Below are 23155 nucleotides of genomic sequence, written 5' to 3'. Positions count from 1 at the left end.
CATATAAACAGAACACCTCTGCTGTTGCCATTGGGGGAGTCTTGCTGCAAGTCAACCTGCCTTTGTCTCTGGAACACCCGATAGCATACTTGTCACGCATAACATACCAGTAGTGAACTGAACTACACACCCATTGAGGAGGAATTATTGTCAATCCAAGAGGCGTTCAAGCAATGGAGGCATCATTTCCAAGGGGATCAATATACTGTAACTGTTCACACAGATATCTGCAACCTGCAATATCTGAGCACCCTATGATGTAAGAACATTCAGCTAGCTTGATGGGCATTCTTCTTTTCGCAGTATGAGTTTTGAATAACCTATATACCAGAAACCACTACTCAGTGAACAAATGCCCTTTCCCATTCTATGACTTCTTACACATGGCCTGATGACATATCTGCATAAAATATGGTGGGCAAACATTTCCTTCAGTTCTCCAAACATATCTGCAACAAGTATGTCATGCCACAGACAGTGGCCCCACAATATCCCATCTAGCAGAGACTCTCAAAGTAACCATACAAAATGGGCTATCGTTCTAATCCCACAGATTGTATATTCCCACTGCAGGAGGCCATCGGATAATCTTTTCCAGCCTGCATGATTTTGGATTGATAGCCATAAACGCAAATGCACAAATATGGAATTTGTTTCATGCCAATTATGGTGGCCTGGTATGGCCAAAAAAATACACAACTATGTAGAGTCCTGCCATGTCTGTGCCACAAGCAAAACATCCAGACAAAAAGAAGTAAGTTTACTACGTCCTCTGCAGTGCCCTCCATATCCTTGCAATACCATTGACATACTTTATTGCAGACCTCCCATGTTCCAATGAAAAGACTTCCATTGTGGTGGTTGTGTATTGTTTCTTCAAGATCACACATGCACGTTACTACCAGGGTTACCTACTGCAACCCAAAAAAATAAGATGCTCTTATATGACATATACTGGATGTAAGGCTTGCCTGAGAAAATCATGTCCATTAGGGGTTCATAGTGCATATCCGCTTTTTGTCCCAGTTATAAAATCACATGTTAATCTATCAGAGACTGAGTTCAGGTTGCCATGCTCAGACCAAAGGGCAATCTGAAAGAACAAACTGGATCCTAGAGCAGTACTTCCTCTGCTATGCTAAGGCCCTGCAGAATAACTGGGGTCACTATGTGGACACTGGAGGAGTCGCATATAACAACACCCTCCATACCACAATCTATTTATATAAAATGCTTAGGTATGTTTCCATACTGAGCTGATTCAATTTATCAACATTAGGTTGACGTCTACTGTCCAAATGGTACAGTGCACCCACAGCTATCATTTCAACATACAGATGCAATTTATCAGTGTTACGTTGCTGCCTGCCGTCTAAATGGCAAGGTGCACCCACTTCAACAACAGCTACCATTTCAACAAACAGAATGAGCACGGTTATACGCAGGGTGGGAAACCTGAGGGTGTTCTCACAATTAATCCCTGGTGATCCATTGTTCAGGTGGCCTGGGAAGGGCCATCACTCTTGGATCCCAACCCTGGGAGTGGACCAGAGAGGGAGGGTCACCTGGTAAAGGAGTCCTCAGGGACTGTGGGTAGGGCATTCGAAGACAAGACCTGGTATCCCCATTCCTTGCCCCAATCCATCCTACCCACCCTCGTTGTTCATGGGCTATTGCTACCCATGTCCCGCCCTACCGCTTGGCTTTTCCTCACGAAAAGGGAAGATAAAATATCCTGGACGGCTACGGAGAACAAACCCTTTTACAACTCTTGACCCTAACATTGTCTCTCGTTCCTCAAAACCCAGAGTATATGCTGGGAAACCCACTGCTTCCTCCCAGTTATCCACCTCTAATAAACCAAAGGGTCTAACATGACTCACTCATATTAGGCCCCTAAAAGTACCCACAACTAATACTGAAAAAGTATGAAAGAAGCTCAGACTCCCTCAGTCTGTCTAGGGTATTTTCACTCTCACCCTCCCCATTTCCAAAATGTACTGGGACGAGAGCAATGAAGATTATCCATAGGAAGAGCATGGAGACACAAAGAAAGGCCTACTACATACCACAATGAGGCTGTCCCATTAATAGAGTCAGGCAAGGTCAGGCACTTGACTACAACTGTGCACACCTGACTCCAATTGACTCTCCCCTACAATATAAAAGGTGTGGTTCTGTCAGAAAAAGGGTGCGGGGTGGGGATGCTGACAGGACCAGAGGAGTCAAGGAGCAGAGAGCGGCAAGAAGAGAAGCCTGGAGGAACCAGAGGTGAACGGTGTGCAAGACACTTGCCTGGTGTTTGTGAGGGGCTGCAGCATGGCTAGCCTGCTGGTGGTGTTCAGAGAAATGCTTCTCCCCTTAGAATGTGTGCCGGTCCCAAGGGTATCTGAGGGGAAGGTGGCGAGACCCTGACCTCAACACCATGCATCCAAGAGAAACTGTGCGCCAATGCTACACTACCCGGTGAGTTTCGAACAAGTGAGAGAGAAACTCGGGCTGGAGCGGAAAGGGAGAAAGATATGATTTTGTAAAGCGGCACAGAGCAGAAAGTGAGAATCAAAGTATAAAAGGACAGAAAGTAAGAAAGAAGGAGAAGGTGCACAAGCGGCGCAGAAATAAAGCAAAGTCAAAAGTAAAAGACATTTAAACTGATATAGAAGTAAGGAAAGGGTGTGAGCAACCCAAAAGGAGGAAATGAGTGCAAGTGTGCACCAAAGAGTGAAGGAAGTGTGCAAGAGGCACGATAAGGAAAAGACAGGTGCAAGTGTGCACAACAAAAAGAAGGAACACAGAGAGACAAAACAGAGGCACAGGAATCACTTGAAGATAAAAGGTTAAATGGAAAACAAGTACAAAAAATAAAGAGAGGGGCCAAAGATCAGAGAGAACGCGCTTAGTTTTTAGAAAGTCTCTGATTCTACCCCATGAAAGGATTGTGTGTGAAAGAAACTGTATATGAGGAAAAGATACATACTGTCAAGCTCAACTTGTGTTTGAAACTAGAGGGGCCTAAGCTTGGGGAAGGGAACCCTAAGAGGATTATCAAAGCGGAATACTTATTTTGGAAACAGAGAGACAGAAGCTTGGGGAAGGGAACCCTGAGAAGCCTAGGAGGAACTGTCTTATGTTTTGCTTTGCTTGAAACTTAGAAGAGTTGAAGCTTGGGGAAGGGGTTCCTGAGAAGCCTAAGATGAACTGTGTTATATTTTGCCTCGTTTGAAACTTAGAAGAATTTAAGTTTGGTGAAGGGTACCCTGGGAAGCCTTAGAGGAACTGTGTTATATTTTGCTTTATTTGAAACTTGGAAGAACTGAAGCTTGGGGAAGGGGATCCCAAGGAACTAGAGACATTGAAAGTTGTTTGGAAATATTGCAAGAACCCTGAGGAGAAGGTTTTACGAGCAACCCCCTTTCATTGTATGAACCTTTGTGACATTGACAGAACTACACCTGGTGAGAAGTCCATCTGAAACAAGCCTTGGCTTATTTTTCCTTTTGAACCACTATTTTTCCTATCACATTTTTGTCAAAGAGTAAGGACAAGCAAAGGTTTAGATACATGTTTTTTTTGCTTTTGGACTTACAGACATCAACGGCCATTAGAAACATCAGTTCAGGTAACAATCCCATTAGGGTAGTGCTAGTTAGGTATTACACCAAACCTGTAACTTTACTAAATAAAGGTTTCTAAACTGTTATCCTTGAGTCTGTGTCTCTCTTGAAGCCATGCTTGTCTCACAGCATTCACCTTCATGTTCACACAGGGCATAGTGGTTCCTTGTCAATGAACAGTCAATTACCGGCTCAGTGTTTTAGTCTCTAAAGAGCAAAATGCTGTAGAATGAATGCCTCCTCATGAGCTCAAACTGAAAGTAGGTGCTGTAATTATGCGAATACACAAACCTACGTCATCACAGGGGATCTGCAATGGAACATGGTTGATAATTATGCATCTACAAAGACACATCATAGAGGCCTGTGTGATCGATGGAACTGTTCTCAAACCGTGCATACCTTTCAGTCTATCTGATATGTTTAGCCGTTTCAATGACCATTAATAAGTCACAGAGATCTACAGCCCCTTCCTGGAAGTGATCAGTGATAATTCCGATTTTTAACAAGGGGCACAAAAGTGACCCTATGAATTACAGACAGATATTGACCTTTAAGATATGCTAGAATGGTGTATGTTATGCCAGGAACAGCTAACTAATTATAATAATTTTTGGTGTGCACATGTGCAAAATCCTAAGCTGCTACCTACCCATCTCTTACTTCCCAGTGTAGTTCCATCTGCTGACACACTAATCTCAACTTTGCAAGCCATTCACCGACAAGTGGAAACTTTCCCGCAAGACACCAAGAAGTAGCAAAAGGCGTTATCAGAGAAAAAAAAGAACACTAGAACCTGTCTACCGAAAATCAGATGCGGTATAGTTATCATCCAAAAACCTGCCCTTGAAAAATATTACTTCTAAGGCAGCACCTCAGTTTCTGGGCCGTTTCACAGATGAGAAAAATATTTCCTCAGTGGTCTACCATCCAGGACTACCGTCAGGATAGCGTGTGCATCTGGTTTTTCACATCTCCCTTTTAAAACCATACTAGCCTGATTCCTACAGATGGTGGCCATCCCAACCACCTCCTTTGTTGGTTAATGGACTCCCAAAATACAAATTACAGGCAATCTGCAACTCCGGTTTCCAACGCAGCCCTATTTACTACTTCATTGATTTGATGGAACCAGCCATTCAGGTACATGCTCTATGCCTGCTATGACTTTTCCAACAACAAAATCTGTGGAAACCTGGTGCACAATTGGCCTTGTTGAGGGGGCAGAGTTTCTTGCACGTCCCACATGACCCCCTGTCAAATGTACCTGCTGTTCAATGCCACGCTTAAGGAAAATCATATTATGTGGTCAAATATTCCATATCCCCTGTTTATATTACCTTTTGGAAGACCTCCTTTGTCGTACCCATTTTTAAACAGGGCAATAGAAGTTATCCGTCAAACCACCAGCGTATTTCATTGTTTGATGGGGCCAGCACTACTTGTAGCCAAAATGAAAAACTGTGTGTCTACTTCTAAAGTTTGGGATACATTCCAAACTGGATTTTGTAAAGGAGTGGGGACTCACTTAAATCTTATCTTCTTTTTATTGCAGTAGGAGGCTAGGCTGAATAAATGGCCCCACTATTTGGCTGTTATTGATTTTGCTGCTGCCTTCGATAAAGCTAATTTGGCATAAATTAGAGAAACAGCGTATGCCAGAGTGTATATTGAATCATATTAAACAACTCTACACTGATATTCAGATTAGAGCAAGACTGAATGGCTCCAGCAAAATGTCCAGTTCAATTAAACCTTTTGTAGGCTGCGACAAGGCTCTGTGCTGGCACAAGCACTCTTCAATCTTTTTTGGCAGATGAAGGTAATGCTTTAAATAAAATTAACTTTCCCACCCAAATTGGGTCTTGGATCCATACATTATTTTGTTTATGCAGAAGGCATAGTGATTTTTGTTAGGACCCCCATTAGTTTATAAAGAAGTATCAATGTTGTGAGCGAGTAGATGATGATTAATGATTTAAAAATCAATTCCTCCAAATCAACCATTTAGATTTGTGATAATAATTCTAAAAAGATCCCTTTCACATGATACATGGTGAGTGATAAGGTTGAAATTATAGATCATTTTACATATTTCCGATTTATGTTTTTGTAAATCTTGGACTGTAATTCTCATAAGTGCTAATTTGTGCATGAAAGCAATAGTGCAGCTGCTCAAATGAGGAAAATTGATACACAATATGGACTCTATTCATTGATACGGGCCTTGACTTTCTACAAATAAAAGGTAATTCCTTCCTTCACATAAAGTGGTGAAATTTCATTAAACCCCAATGAACAACTCTGGACCAAACTGGAAGGATTTATATGGAGATGAACTATATGCTACCCAAATTGTCTCCCTATTATGGTCCTGAGGTTTGAGTTAGGCTTCTTGTCATTAGCTTCCACATTTCAATGGCGGAACGTAATGCTTTTTTCGGAGGAAACTTTAAAACATTTACTAGTTTATTGCCCTGATTTATTCTTATAAAGCCATCAGTTTTTGAGCCTTTTCTAATTGCTGATAATCTTTTAACTAGAAACAATCTATGGTATCGAATATGTGCTGGTAAAAAAATTACTAATAATTGTATATATCTGATGAACATTTTAGATGTAAACATTTCATAATCTAAGTCTAGTGAGATTGGCATTTGAATTAAGCTTTTCTTTTATATCAAAATGAAATCTTAGATCTGGCATTAATTCAACAGATTCTTTATTCGACTGTGATCTTTTCTATAAAGGTGTAACCTGTAAAAATTATGAGTCTAAATTGATTTGTGTAATTCAATATATGTTTTTATTTAGCCTGTATTTGTTGTCTAAGTTTTACTATAGACCATTTACAAAATAAAAACAAATATATTGTCATGATCTCTGCTTCCAAAAGGTCCGGGTTTTCCCAACTCCCTTGGAAGCAGATCCATAACCCAGGTTCCGAGTGCCAACCCGTCCCAATTGGGACCTTTTGGACCCAGTCCTGGCGCCAGTGGCACCAGGCTCATAAATATGCCCAGTCCCAGCGCTGGAAGCGCCGGGCTCATAATGCTTGGGTGGACTTACCTTCAGCAGACCATGCTGCTTACTTGCCTGCCAGTTGAGCCTCTGATCCTCTTCTGTTTGGAACTACTTTTCCTGTTGGGTGGGGCTGGAGCCACTCCCTAGATTCAGAACACTGGAACTCTTCTGGAAGGCAGGAACTCTTTTCTTACCAGGAACTCTTTTCTTACTTAGGCGTGGCTGTGGAAGGAGACACCTAAGCACTACAGGAGGCTATTTAAACCACACCCGGTGGATGAATCTTGCTTTGCGTTATTCTGCAACCTCTGCAGCAGAACGCTCATTGTGTCTTCTGCATCCGGTCCTGGGCCTAAGGAAAAAGGCTTACCATCCTGAATCCAGTCTTCAGCAACACCTATAAAGACAAGAAAGAACAGGTTAGCATTCCGGCATCTGAAAGGCAAAGGCTTACCATCCTGAATCCAGTCTTCAGCAACACCTATAAAGACAAGAAAGAACAGGTTAGCATTCCGGCATCTGAAAGGCAAAGGCTTACCTACTCTTCGTGCGCTCCGGAGGTCTTCACACTGCATTCCGGCATCTGAAAGACAAATGTTTACCAACTCTTCGCACGCTCCGGAGGCCTTCGGCGCTGCATCCCGCATCTGAAAGACAAAACAAGGTGCGTTTAAAGACATTGGGGAACTTTAATACTCACGTGCCATTACTCCTTTCCACATCTAATCCAGTGGGTATTCCGGCACCCTGCAGCCGCTCCGAACTCGTACCTGCAAAATAAAAAGACAGTTAGAGCGCATAGTGAAGCAGGCAACAAGCGCTTACTTACGTGCTTCCAGGCGCTTCTATTCATCACACGGGTTCCATCTTCAACTCACTTCAGCCCGTCATCCGCCATCGCCGGAACCCTGCAAAACAAGAGACATCATTACTAAAGACTTTAAAGACATTTGAATGACTCAAAACTTACCGTTCGTGCAGTAAACGACGGACAGCAGTCCCCTGAAGTCAAGAGGCCTGCGCTACCTATCCAGTGAAGAAACTGGTTACAGCACCCTGCCCCGAGGCAGATGGAGAGCTCGGCATTCACTTACCTAAGGTGAGAGCGTTAACCTTTGGGGGTCTACAGGAGAGGAGAAGAGGAAAGAGATAGGGACACCCCAATAACCCCAGTTCATTAACCCCATATTTTCCATCTGCAGACATCTTACTCTACACGTCAGGCATACAGTGCACAGAGGTCCAGCCCAAAGAGCCAACCGGGAGCTACACATCACCTTTGAAGATACGGTAGTCGCCCAGTCAAGACCGGCGCCTCTGCGAGAATCAGGTGAGCGTTACATATATATCCTTTTGAATTTCAGGGGTCAACTGGCGGTATGCTGGCAAATGTGAGCCTCGCCCGCCCTTGTACACTTATTGGCTACAATGGGCACCTAAAATCATACTTTATGGCTAAGAGAGTGTCTCTTTCAGGTTGTTAATCAAAATCTGTGGATGGCTCAATTGATCTCATCTTGCAAGATCAATCAGAATTAATTAGACAGATGTTTTGAAAACTCATTGGAGAAAAGAATCTTGATCTACGGAAAAGACCAACATATATCTGTTTAATTCATGTGAAACACATGTGAAACACAATTTCTGCTAATTATCTTCCATCCCTGCAACAGCACTGACAATATAGAAAATATGGGTTCCCGTACATGGGTCGCCCAGGCACCCAGGTGTCCAGAAGGCGTGAATGGTTGTAATGAGATCATTGCCAAATCCTGCCATGGTGTGGGTGGTAGGGCAGCTCACTGGGTAAATGCTCCTGCTGTAGAAATATTTAGAAATGTAAGCTTATTCACACCTGGTATAGAAATCTGGGAGCAATCATACACCCCAAGGTTTTCTGTGATATGGTCTACGAATATTAATCCCAGTAGGACTGATTCTGCCATTGACTCCTTTGGGATTTTGAGCTTGATAAATTGCTGAGATCACTGGCTTAGGAGTGAACTTGTTTATGGTGCAGGTTCTTTCCTGCACAAAACGTAATGCTTGCTTTTATACAGTTTGTATACAGTATGATGTAACACAAATTATTGTGCCAGTCATGTATTTGCCTTATTTTATATGATTAGGTTGAATGCACAATTAGGCCTGGTACAAAAGATTGAATCCCATAATACCGAACAAAGGGAGTTGGAGTTGTGGGGGTGTGCCCCACTCTCCTAGCTCGTATTATGGACTGCAGGGGTTGCAGGGGTGTCCCCCGCATACATTAGATTCCAAGCAGGAGTTAAACAATTGAAATCCGAAAGGCTCGAATTACAAAATGGGAACAAGTGGGCTTCGCAATTTTGTAATTCAAGCTTTTTGCATTTGTTTTTTTAGTGTAGATCCATTACCACATTGTAATTGGCATTTTTTCTTAGGAAAAAGAAATAATGCTAAATGATAAATAATAATGCATTGCCTTTATTTATGTTTCTACAGGTGAGACATTAAAGCCTGAGCCAACAAAATCAACAGCCCCAGGTATGCATCAATTGTATTATTTACTGTTTGTTGGCAGAAGTATTAATGCTCTTCTTTAAGAGATCAGTCCACTATAAAAGACAGATCATTATTCATTGCTTCCGTTTAACTGGAGCCTGTTCTGGCATGTTCGATAATGAGGATTTGTGTCTCTGTTTGCACTCTTGCCAAGATGTAATACTATTGAATGAAGGCAGGTAGCTTGTGCCAAGTTATGATAGTTGGTATTTCTAGAGTGCATTATCAATTTATCAGCTTTAGGGTACTCGGTAGACTATAGCCTGGCACTGCTTTATATCATATATGGTACATTTCATCAGCCATTTTAGATTTAGAGTCAAAAAGGCATCTGAATACCCTGTACAGTGACATTAAAGCATTTTATGTTCATGGCTCATCAAAGGTCCTTAAACCAGTCTATGCACCATATGCCTGCCAACATTGCCCACTACTTTACTTGACTTCTCTTATTAATATCTCTCGATCCTCTGCTACCTTGCCTTGCATTTGTGTGAATGTTATCTTTTTCCCCACAACTTTCCTCTGTAAAATTGATGCTTTGTCCTTTTCTCCCTAAGGTAATTGAATGAGTGGTTTATACTCAGGTCTCCACCTACCTTGACTCTAACTTGCTGCTTTCTCCTTCCCAATCTGACTTCCGCCCCCAGCAAAGTTTAGAAACCTTGTCAGAGAAAACAGCAGCAAAGTCATACAGGAACACAGGGGAGAGTAGGAAGAGGTCAGGGAGAAGAGGAGAGAAGATTTGATTAAGAAGGCGAAAAAGTCGACTAGGATGGGGAAGTTATGAGAGGATAAGATCAGATGGTGTCTAGTCAAAGGATCGAATCTAAACGGTCGACAGGTCAAAGGATCGACACCAAAGGGTCGACAGGTCAAAGGATTGGATTTTTTAAAATTATAAATATTTTTTTAGGTTTTCGTTTAGGGAAAAAAGTGTTTTTTAGGAAAAAAGGGGGTTGGGGGGAACCCCCCCAAAAAAATATGTGAAAAAATAAATTAAAAAATTCGATCTTTTGACCTGTCGACCCTTTAGATTCGATCATTTGACTGGCAACCGATCAGACTAGTGGGGCTTTTTTGACAGTAAGAGTAAGGAGTCATAGGAAGAGTGCAGAGATGAGAGATGGGAGAGATTGTCTGGTGAGGGTTTGTTCTTCCAATTTCACTCTTCCCGATGCAGAGAATATCAGAGTGACAAAACGAGGGAAAGCCAAGGTTGGGGAGGTCGGCACAAGTGGCAAAAAGGCTTAGACGGATAAAATGTGTCAAGGTAATAACAAGACTAGAATTCAGGGAGGATAGTGCATCATCAGGGGAAAGAGAAGAACAGTAAGTAGGTGAGAGGAGAAAGAGTAATAAAGCAAGGAATAAAAGTAGCTGGGTTAATGGCAGAGATATTGCGCCATGACCAGGGAAACTTAAGGGGCATAGGAAGATGGAGGGACAAAGGTTTCCCTCTTCCTCTCTGAATGGGCCAACGTCTCTTCTTCTCTCCTTGCTTATACTTCTCAACTTCTCCTCCTCACAGATCTCAACATCCACCTGGATGCTTCTAATCCCTCCTCTGGGATTTTCTGCAACCTCTGCGACACTCACTTTCCATGCTGCCCTCTGCCCGGACACACACTGCCGGACATACTTTGGATGTTCTCATCACCTCAGACATCCCCCTCTCTAACCCTCCCACCACTCCTTTCTCTAGGATTGACCACTTTCTTTCTCCTCTCATCTGAAACTCTCTGTCCCTCAGGAACACCCCCCCCAGTTCTGCCACCTCTTGTGGCTGACTCACACCCTGACACAGGCCTTTCTAATCTGCATCTTTCTATTTGCAACACCTTGGACATCCTTGCCCCTGTCGTGAGAATCCGGCTAAAGCCTACCTCCAAGTGCAACTCTTGGTATGATTCCACCCTCACCATCCTGAAATGCAAGTACAGGGTGGCTGAGGGGAAGTGCAGGGCTTTGGGCGCATCCTCTGACGAACTGACTTTGCACTGCTCCAAAGGCAATACAGACTCTCTGTCCTGTCCAAGAAGAGAGCACAGCGTCTCTGCGGCCTCTAACAACACAGCTAAACTCATTGAAATCTGTAAGGAACTGGCCAATCCTGTTGCAGTCTCTACCTCTTCTGTTCTGCTAAAACTCAGGACATTCTGTCCTCTATCTACTTTTCCTTCCATCTTCCTCTCTCAGCCCCCCTTTGGCCATCTCTACCTCTACTCCTACTTTCTCCTATTTCTCTCTGACAACACCTGACAAGGTTTCTAGACAAGTTCGATCTATGAAAGTGTCATCCAAACCGGTGCTCCTTTGCTCCTCCAGAACCATCAAGGACCATGTTGATAAAGTGGCTCCTGCCATGGCCAATTTCTGTAATCACTCTTTCGCCACTGGAATTTTTACCCCTCACCTTAAGCACTCCCTTGTGTACCCCCTTCTCAAGAAGCTGTCTGCTGATCCTAACTGCCCGGCAAACTATCGCCCAATCTCCATAACCCCTTTTTCCTGGGCAAACTCTTGGAAAAGTTGGCCATTCCCCAGCCTACTCTCCACACTGAATCTTTTGGTTTTCTCCATGACCATCAGTCAGTCTGGCTTCAGAGCTGCCAGAGGCACGGAAACTGCTCTCCTGGACACCTGTGAAGATCTGCTCTCTAACCTTGATTTCAGCATTCCTTCTGTCATTATCCTCCATGATCTTTCCTCTGCTTTCAACATGGTCAACCACGCCATCCTGATCAATCGACTCCATGAGAACATGTGGATCACAGATCAGGCCCTGGAGTAGCTGACCTCCTTCCTCTTGACTGCCCCTCCCAGGTTCAACTTGGTCCCTTTCTCTCTGCCACCTCTGTCTTTACCTGGGGCATTCCCCAGTGCTATATCCTCTCACCCTGGTTTTTCAACCTCTACTTGGCCACTTTGGCCCACATGATCTCTATCTTCTACTCTAACTTTCAGTCTTCAGGCGCCCCTCAGCCTCCTCGCCTCTCTAGCTCATTCTTTACTGTCTATCCACGATTCAGGATTGGTGCACCTCGAGCGAGCTCTGCCTTAATGCCAGTAAGACAGAGATCCTTCTCATTTGGACCCCTGCTTTCCCTCTCTCACTCTTGCTGCCCACCTTGAGCCCTCTTCCTTCGCCTTCCTGCGAGGCAAAAAACCTTGGTGTCATCTTCGACTCCATTCTCTCGTTCACTCCTCACATCTCGGTCGTTGCGAAGAAGTTCCACTACCAGCTGCACCTCCTCAAAGGGACGCTTCCCTTTCTCACTTTCCTCAGTAGCTCACTGTCTCCAGAGCCCTGGTTCTCTCTGGACTGGACTACTGCAAAAGCCTCTTTCTCAATCTGCCTTCCTCAATTCCCCGCATTTTGCAACTAATCCAGAACAGGACTGCAAGACTTATCCTTGGCCTCAAGCCCAAGGACCTTATCTCTTCAGCCCTGAAATCTCTCCACTGGCTCCCGTGGCTGCTAGGATCAAGTTCAAGACCCTTTGCATTGTCCATATGCCTTTATGGGGCTAGGGCCCACACTACATCCAACGCTCTCTTTCAAAATACATTCCTTCTCGAGCCGTTCGCTGAACTACCTCCAACTCTCTAAGGGTTTGATGCTTCTCCAGGCAGAGAGTGAGGGTAGATCTCTCTCCTCTGCAGGTGTCTCCCTCTTGAATGGCCTCACTGCCCCCGGACCACCTGAAGTTCCAGAAGCAGCTCAAAACCTTTCTCTTCTCCTTTGCTTTCTCTCTCTCCCTCCACTGCTGACCTACCTGACCTACCTGTCTGCTCTATTGACTGGTTGCTTGGCTACCCTCAGAGTTTCACTGGGTGCAAGGCTCTTTCTTGATCAGTCTCCCTTGCACCGCCAGTGGGCCTACCGCACACTTACGGGTTGTAACTGTAACCCTACAGTCCCTTGTTCTACTTGCACTACCAAGAGCCGCTCTGCCGGGCTGCACTTACTCAGAGCATTGCTATACTTTTTTCCCCTCCCCTCTCCCTTGCGCTCCCCCCTTTATCCTTGCACTTCTCATTCTCACACTTGCACGATTAGAATGACACAAGACCTAGTAAGATCATTTGTCTTGTCCTCCCTCTGTCTTCCCTTCATTGTCTTGTCATGCCTAGAAACACTTGAGCACAGGCATGTTATAAATTACTTATCATATCATATCAAAGGCGAAAGAAAGAAGCCAATAGTCAGAAGCTGGGAAAGGGATGCATATGAAATCAGATGGTAGAGAAATAGAAGAGAAAAGTAGATCTAAGCGGGAACCAGAAATGAGAGTTGAACGCGATTGTAGGAATCCAGTAGTGGGGGGAATGGGAAGAAGCATGAGATGATGAGCGATGTAGATTAAAGTCCCCTAGAAGAAAAAAGGGGCAAGATGAAGGGAGAAGGGCTGATACAAGAGAGTTCATATCATTACAGAAAGAGGCATGAGGACCGGGGGGATGGTAGATATTAAGAAATGTCAGGGAGTGAGGTTTGGAGAAATAAATAAAGTGATATTCAAAGGAGAGAAACTGAGGCAGTGACAGATACCATAGGGAGGGTATCTATGAAGTATGGTATAAAATGGTATAAAATGCCAGTCCCTCTGCCTTGGCTGGAGGTGCAGGTGGTATCCAAAAATGTATTGGCAGGAAAAAAGGGAAGCAAGAGTGGTTGAGCCTGAAGGGAGAATCCATATTCCAATGGAAGTTGAGTCTATAAAAAGGATCAAGTATGGAATGTGATTTGTTACATACTGACCACGTACTGAGCAGCCCAATGGGCATAGGAGTGGGAGAGAAATAAAGTTGGGGGTGAGAACTAAGAAAGACAGGCAAGAGATTTCTGATATTGCATAGCAGATATCGCATAGTTCCTTTGGTCAATGTATTTTTGAAAGATAACCTCAAAAATGTAGTCTCTTTCATCACAGAAGTTTTAATGATTGCCACCACAGCCTTGGCTAACCCCTGCACTCTGCACCTCTTGCCATCTTTTACAGCAGGCAGAGCGTTGCAGGAGGAAATCACGATCTCCTTTTGACCTTGCCCCTCTATCCTCCATACATACTTCCTATGACTTCTCTCTACTTCACTGTGTTTGTTAATTCTTCCTTTTCTCATCCTCATTATTTGTTTCAGGTTCTCAAACGCATTTTACTCCAGCCCCTACTGATCCCTACTTATCTTCTTCTATTTGTGCTATGGAGTTTGCTTCTTATTTGACTCTAAGATGACCCTTCTTCGTTCATTGATTACTTCTAGCACTTCCTCCCCTGACTCTGAGTGCTTACCTTCTGCAGATTGGACTATGACAACATCCTGTCCCCTTCAGGACACTGAACTTTGGACTATTCTGTCCAAAGTGTATCCTATTACTACCTCTTCTGATCCTGTCCCTTCAACTCTCATTTCTAAAGTTTACCTATTCCTTATTCCATAACTCACTTTACATTGTAACTCTTCTTTGCTTACTGCGACTTTCCCTTTCATCTTGCATGCTTCTATACAACCTGTTCTTAGGAAACCCTATCTGCTTTCTAGTTATCATATGATATCTCTTCTTCCCTTTCTTTCAGAATTCCTGGAATGGGTGGTCTATATTCAAGTATTGGTTTATATCAACCACTCTGCTCTTCTTCCTCTCTATCAGTCAGTTTCTATCCTCTTCATTCAATGGAGATCACTCTTCTCTCTGTCTGTAATTCCTTGTCTTCCGTACGCTATGTGAAACAATCATCTCTTTTAATTCTTTTTGACTTGTCTGCAGATTTTGATACTACTGATCATGATATACCTCTCCGTTCTCTTTCCAATATTGGTTTTCAGGGCTCTGTATTTGACTGGTTTCTTTCTTATCTGACCAACCATACTAATTCTGTTGCCTGGGCTTTACAATCGTCAACTCTTTTTCCTCTTCACTTAGGTGTTCCTAAAGGTTATGTCCTATAGGTTATGTAATTGGCCTACTATTCTCCTTACAGACAACTCCTCTTGTTTCCATTATCTCTTCTTTTGGTCTCTCTCATCATTTTAATGTGGCTTATTCCCAAATCCATCTTTCATTTTCTTCTTTCTCTGTCACTATTCATTCTACTCTATCTGCTTGTTTTTAATCTATTAAATCTTGGATACATGCCCAGTGGGCACTGGCCACAAGAATGGGTTTCGATCATGCTCCAGGCTCGTTTTAGATCTATAATTTGGTGATTAGAGAGGGAGGGATGGGATCAAATCACTGAGAATCAAGATACATTGTTATAGAGCTTTAAAAAGAAAATATTTCAGTGTGCTAAAACTTGACAATATTTTGTCTCTTATTTAAGGATGGGTGAAATGGACATGGCTAGCCTTAAATCAGGCCAGTGATTTTGCTTTGGGAATCTAAATCACATATCATAGAAATTCAGCCCCAATTGGGTGTGAACAATAGGGCCATCCTTCAGTTAGCGTAGAGGAAAGCAAGACTTCCTGTGGAAAATGTCACTCCACTGACAGAAAGGGCACAACACCAAAATAAATCATTACACCAACTGAAACTGCCCTTACATAGCGAACACTGCCCGAAAACAACAGTCAAATTCACACACAATAGGGCCAGCTAGCAGCTGCTCTGTCTGAAAAAATTATTGACAGTATGCAGCTGAGAGCACACGTATGGGTTCAGCAACACTGCTAGAATGCTCTTACAAGACACATACCACACACCATGTACAAGTAATGCCAACAATAGAATCCACCTGTCCCATAGCCACTCACTGATAAGGCAGTGCCAAAACATAGAACAACAGAAGGATATAGGAATGCCCTACACAGGGCCAAGTAATCTGCAGCCAACTAAACCGGTATCAAATACAAATCTGGCACAGGTACCAACAGACTAGAGCCATTTATGGTGTTTGTGGAGAACACAATATTGGTAGATGATAGCCCAGTGATTTGGAGTACAAAAAGGCAAAGGGTCCCAAGGATGAGGAACACCTTCCTTGGAATGTCGAGGTAATAAGTACACTCTCTGTACCAATCCCCACCTGAACCAATAATGGACATGGTAAATGAAAAACACAATGCGATTACCCCTGCCACTCAGAGAGGCAGTTCCACCGATACTTAAGCTAACCTTCACCCTGCATATGTTGGCAAGTGGCAGTTTTCCAGACTATTATTACTCAATGTGCCGACATCTCTCAGGTTACCTGCAGCAACACTGTACACCAAGTCATGGAGCCATTCACATGAAGTGTCCCTGTGTAGGCATGCCCCACCAAAGAGCAGAGCAGTTGATCACTGTCAGAATTATTGTAAATACCAGTCTTGTAGCACCCTCCAATTTAACAACCCAATACGCAATCACACCAAACAATCCAGGGACAAGAAATGGGCTGTATTTCAAATTAGAGCTCCCATTTTATTTAAATGAAATATTGAAACCAAAGGTGGTCCCCTAACTGTATGCTGGAGAAATCACCACAGTGTAAAACAAACATAGGCAGCTTGTTTATAAAAATAAGAATTTACATGTATATGAAAATCCCACTGAAATATATACAGCATACACTAATTCCAGTTTAAAATGCATCTATATCCCTATATACCTATTCCTAAACAGTATATACAATTTAATGTCAGCATTACCAGCATCAGTGGCTTGTATGTTAACTTTCCAATATTACTTATTTTCTCCAATGTCAATGACAGGTATTGATATCAGAGAAAGATAACACAGAAAAACTACATTGCACATGTATTGTATTTAATATGCACTCCCCTTTAGCAATGTATTCTCATGTGCAATGTTGTGTGGTTGGTTTCTAGCCTGGACATGTAGGTGAAATACAAGGTATGGTGGATTGCATCAATATCTACATGCTTGGGTTCAGGAAAGCTGTGCTAACTATTTAGAACACACAGAATATTGGTTTATCTACACTACGCAGGAACATAGTTGTAAAATGTCCTGATAGTAATAAGTATCCCTGTGACTTCAAATCACAAATTGGGACCATCTCGTGCAGGGTCCTCCCCTTTCTGCACTATGTCAAGTTCATTTAAGTTTGCATAATTTTCTATAGCGTGAAAGCTAAGCTCTGTTTCATTCCAAAATGTCTCTTTTTAAATCGCTAGACTGTCACAGGTCTTGGTTTATAAATTCTCTGTCAGGCTACAGAGCGCTGTGCATCGGTTCATAGCCCCAGTCGTTGACTATGCCTGTGAAAACATGGCATTGAATTGGTTTGGCCATGGTTGCAAGAGAATTATATTTATTCTACATTGAATTAGATCTCATTTGGCTTTGAAGAAAGTGCATTTCACATTAAATTGATAAAGTCCCCACATTAGTTACCTTCCAAATGTCCTTGTTTACAGAGATTTAGCAGAGAATGGTTAAAGAGGACATATATTTAATTACTTTGTTCGTTTTTATACTCACTTTGGATTATTTCTTTAAAACAGCAAGCCAGCATGCACCCTAGTAGCTTCCAGGCAATTTTCCCAGTCTGCTAGTCATCTGAACTGTATGCTTTTGCTACCTCAGGGAAGTTAGGTCTCACTCCAGGTAAAATATGCTTCAGGTTTCCTCTTGGATGTGGCTCATGGGGCCTCATTACGGCCTGGGCGGTAACCATGGCGCTATTTGCGCCATGGTTGCCACCGGTAAACTACCGATTCCGCCATGGTGAATGGCGGAATTACCGCCCCATTCCAATATTTGCGGGGGCGGTAATTCCCCATTTACCATGGCCCTTCCCCATTCCCATTTGAGCCTCTATAGGGCTCAATGGGAATGGGGAACGTGGCAATTACAGTACCGCAAATTGCGGTACCATAATTACCTCCAGAGTCCCTTTGCGGGTCCCGTCCTTAACGGCTGGTAAAACCAGCCGTTAAGGGAGGACCCGCAAAGGGTCCTCAGAATTGGGCGGCAAGGGATTACCGGTACCGGTGCCCTTACCGTACCGGTAATCCCTTACTGCCCGGGTCGCCTGCCATCTCAAGAGGTCATCCACTCCAGCACTCATCAGTTTGGGCAGAGATCCCCAGTCTCCAGCCTCCAGAATCCCAGAGCTCTCTCTCTACTTCCTGTGGGTTTCTACTTAAATAGGTTCTAATTTTTCCTACAGAGTATCATATGACATCCTCTTTTTTTATTGTTTGAGTCTCCCCATTGGCTAATTTAACAGGTTGACAGCACCAGAGAACACACCCCTTAATTTGATAGGTCTATAATATTTTAGCATATGACATGGGCATATTCTATTCTGGAAACATTTGGACTCATTTTTCTCCCATAACTACTGACATGAATGTTTACCATCAATGAGAAATGGATATCCAGATTCACATGATCAATCCAAATTTATACATATGCAACATTTGTTTTTTAGATCGAAATTTAGAAAGTTCCTAAATTTTATATGATTTTCTTAATTACTGATAACTATTCATATACAGTGTTTTGCCACCTTTTGAAGGGTGACTGTCACAATATTAGAACATGTATTCCTTTTCCAAAAGACCTAAGCAGGGCAAACCTATAGGCACAATTGGTTTTAAATCACCAATTATTGTAATACAAAATGGTCAGCTTTATTTCTGTTGAACTCTGCATGTTAGGTACCCCTCTAAAGTCGATGATTATTATGAATAGCTGAGATGCCCCCTTTGTGAATTATCCCATTAGCTCAACAGATGGTGACATTATGGGCAGGTAGGGATCACAAAGGTTAAAAGCCTAAGGAAAATAATTCCTTAAATGTGTGTTTCCAGATGTCAAACCTTCCCCTATGTCATCACCTCTCAAGTTTTAAGGGTAAGGGGAGACCATGTTTTTCTTGGAATATGTACATGAAGTTGTTGGTGATTGACCATTCATGATATTGACATGTTCATGTGATGCAGCCCATCATCCCAAGCTTTGATCTGCCAGATGGCACATCTCATGACATGCCATTTTCTCCAGTTTTTGTTTTTCAGGTCAATGTGACTTCAACTAAAGCTACCTTGTGTCATGCGATTTACTGTAGACCACGTTTTAGCACAGCCACAATTAGGGCCATGCTATTGGCAATACAAATAATCCACACTTTAATTTCTGTATAATTCCTAACAGGCCTCATTAAAAGCATGGAGGTCCGGGAACTATGGTACCGGTAAGCATGCCAGTACCATAGTTCCCACACTGCCATACTATGAGCTGTGCTCGCGGACACCTGTTAGCCCGCCAGATCTGACCAGGTGGGCAGAGTGACACCCACGAGCACAGCACGTCGGATGCAACGGCACCACTCTGAAGGGTGTCAGTTCATCTGACGTCCCATTCCCATTCAGCCCTATGGGGCCGAATGGGGATGGGGAGTCCTTCATTAACGGCACCTGCAAATGGGCAATTACCGGGTCCACCAAACTCGGCATGACCCGGTAATTGCCCATTCGCAGGTGCCGGAAAAAAATTGATACCGGCGGCAGCGTGCCTGTACTACAGGCACGGCTACCGCCAGCCTCGTAATAAGGCCCATTTGATGCATTTAAATTATGTGTTCCTTCATTCAGAGTTGCATCACAGTGATTTATTTAACATTTATTTATATCTAATGTCAATACACTTGGCAAATCAATTGGTGTTGGAAAAATAAATACTGTTTGTATTTAAATACATACTGCAAAGTTGAAAACCATGGCAATTTTTAAGTATTTATCTTTTTTAAAAAAAGAAGAATAGGATTCTGTTAAACTGCCATTTTCTTCATGTTTAGATACAGGGCTACACCTCATCTGAAACAACTTAGCAAAATGTTTATGTGAATGTAGAAACAGAATGCCATGCCTTTGTGGTATATTTCCTTTATCACATGCACAGACCATGGACATTGTTAATATAATGGCTTCATAGTAGAATCAACACCATTTCTTGCAAATAGCAGATGGTGTAAAGAAATGTTCATAGGGCTCCATATTTTTTCTTTGTATATATTGCTAAAAGTACATTATGATCTAGTGCAGTAAAGCAACCATTCCAGCACCTCACTCTTTGATTGAGCACATTTCTATTAACTTATCTTTACAAAAAACACCCTTCTCACTAGAACCAAGGTTTCTGGGGAAAGGACATCAGGGCACGGGCTATAGTAGTTACTTGTTAGAAGAAAGGTACTCCTTCAGTTCCACACAAAATGTTATTCGTCAAGGCCAATGTTACTGGTCAAGGCTTCTATTTATAGTGTTACAACTTTATCTTGGATATTCGATATGGTTTCATCTTGTACTTTCTTTTCTTCTGATGCAAGGATGTTGCTGTCCTCACGTCCTCTTGCCCTCCTTTGCTGGGGTTCTGCTCGTTCGTTCCTCCAAGATGGAAATAACTTCCAAGTTATTTACCTAAGAGAGCAGGAGGTAAAAAGGCGTGTTTAGTTTAACATATTGACACATTTGATTACATACTTTTTTCCATTCTACTGTATTTCTAATGTCTATGATTTATTTTTAGAATCAAAATTTACAAATAAAAACAAATTAATTTTTGATGATTTAATTATAACCTCCAAACATTCACCCTTTAATCCAAACATCCTTGCTTAGTGTTACAACACATACTCTTTCTTATTTAGAGGTTTTCCAGTCAAGTTAAGTCAAATCAATTTTACTACCATTTCGACATTCAGTATTAGGTAAACATACAAATAAAAACACAATGATTGTATAACATGAAAACAGGTGTCATCATAGACAAATACATCCTACTTGATTCCAAGAATAGCACAGATTAATCAAAATAGAGCATAAAAAGTTATAGTCTGACAATACAAATGGTGCAGTACTATTTTCAAGTAGCGAAAATCAATCCATGCATTTCACAGTCATCATTCATTATTGCCTAGCTGGTAAATTATCTAAAGATACATTCTGAAATATACATTTTGTGTTTCGGAAAGACGCTGTTCCATAATCTGCTTTGATTCCCTACCGTGCTTAACAAGATTATTAACACACAGCAAGACGCAATGTCAGACTCATTTTATGTTGTCAGGTTTAATGCCTGTTGCATTCTAAGCCATGCTGTATACAAGAATGTTGCTACCAATTGTACCAGGTTGCCGTTATCAGTTCTATTGCTCAAAGCTAATGCCTCACAAGTGGATCGCGCAGCAGAAGCAATGAACAGCTGCAGCAACACTGTCTCTGGTACATTCCTCTAAGATATAGGTAAACTGGACAAATTAGTATAAAGTGCATTTTATCCTCATGAGTGTAATTACAATAGTAACATTTATAGGTGGCTTCTGGGTCCCATGTGTTGCCTTGGGGCCAACAGGAGAATCCCAATCCTTACTAAATGTATAGAGACCCCACAAATCTGGGATTTACAGAATCAAGATAGCTTTCATAGCCTAATTCTTTTTTTCCCTGTCAATATGTACTCTATTAGAAGCCTGTATCCTAGTCAATTCGTTTGTATCCCCCATGTCAAATATTGCTTTTTTAACTATATTTTTGGATGCAGGATTCAACAGGTCCCAGAACTCCCTGTGGTTGATTTTACGGCAAGAATGTCCCCCCTTCATGGGCTAATATTGCTTCAACGGCATGTTTATAATTCCTTAACTCTTGGCGAGCTCTAGATTGTCACCCAATACATCAGGGGTCTCATGTGAGCTGTAATATGGATACTGTGCATGTCAAGCTCTGTGAACAGGGGAATTGTAGGGCTACTTAAAGAGAGCTTGAGGATATTTTTCAAAAGCCATTTTCAATTGTTGATAACACTTTGGTTTTCATGGGTCCCCAGAGTTAATCTTCCTAAAGTGCAGCCTGATAATTTTGTAGCTTATAACCTTCCAGGGAAACTCTGACAAGCCAGTCTCATTTGGTCCTTGCAAATCTTGCAATTGCCTGACTGTATTTTGTAAGTACCATCCCAGCCTTTTGTTTGGCCCAATGCCTCTTGCTGTAACTCTCAAACCCAGGTAATCATAGACGTTTACCTGTTCCATTTGTTCGCCCTCAAAATTTATAGTCAAATTAGTAGATTTATTCCTCTTCTTACTTCTTAGGACCATCATTTTAGATTTGGGATAATTAATGGCCAGGCTCTTATCATCCACAAATTATTTGAAGACGGCGAATATTAGGGTGATATACGCACAGCATCATGCGCAAACATAAAGACAGGAAATGCTACATTGCCTAAAATTAGCGCATCTGGGTAGTTTCATGATTACCTTATTGATAAATATGCAAAAATGTTTGGGTGACAACCCTGATGTCCGCCTAGTTGAATCTCGAATGGTCTTGTTAGATCTCCCCATATCCTCCACCTAACTGTGGCCGTATTGCCACCATGTAAAACCAATTTGCTGACAGAAGGTTTTGGGGGACTCCCAAGGTTTTTAGATGGACCCATCATTTTTGGGGAGGGGGACGCGATCAAAAGCCGTCATTAGTTCTATTAACATCTAAATACTTGTTTCAAGTGAAAGGTATTTTTCTATTAGTAGACTGAGTCTGAAACATTGGTGTACCGTGCGGATTCCTGCCTGGATTCCAGCCTGGAGATGGTGTATAATGTTCTGCTTCCCAATTCATGTTTCCAGATGGTTTAGTACAGCTCTTGCAAATATCTTCCCCCTGAGTCTAAAAGCGAGATGGATCTAAAATGTGCTGGCTCCTCCATACCCCCTTTTGTAGGTAGGGATGATTTCTGCACTTGTCCTTGCTGAAGGGGCTAAGTTCAGTGCCAAATGTTCATTGAATACCCGTGTGAGGTAAAGCGCCCAGATACTGGTTTTCTTTTTGAAGAGGTCCATTCCTGGAGCTTTGTTGGATTTTTGTGCGTCTTCTGCTTTTATCATCTCATTACCTGTAAAGACCAGGGAAATATGTTCCGGTTCTCTCTGTCGTTTATGGGGCATTGCTAATACCTCACCAGCAACACATGATGAGTAGAGGCTTTTAAAATGGTTGAACCAGCTATC

At 42.4% G+C, this 23155-nt stretch overlaps 1 protein-coding gene across 1 annotated transcript in view; it reads left to right on the top strand.

Moving 5' to 3' along the window:
- Nucleotides 1-23155, top strand: part of LOC138569907 (macrophage mannose receptor 1-like) — a 1155048-nt gene that overhangs the window by 572648 nt on the left and 559245 nt on the right. The window contains exon 16 of the mRNA XM_069648336.1: nucleotides 9123-9164. Within this exon, the coding sequence (XP_069504437.1) occupies nucleotides 9123-9164 (42 nt within the window). The remainder of the gene's footprint in view (nucleotides 1-9122; nucleotides 9165-23155) is intronic.

The sequence above is a fragment of the Ambystoma mexicanum genome, chromosome 2q (assembly GCF_040938575.1).
Source record: "Ambystoma mexicanum isolate Mex_15411 chromosome 2q, UKY_AmexF1_1, whole genome shotgun sequence".
Taxonomy (NCBI): domain Eukaryota; kingdom Metazoa; phylum Chordata; class Amphibia; order Caudata; family Ambystomatidae; genus Ambystoma; species Ambystoma mexicanum.
The sequence above is the reverse complement of the archived record's forward strand: the minus strand, read 5'-3'. Positions and strand labels throughout refer to the sequence as shown.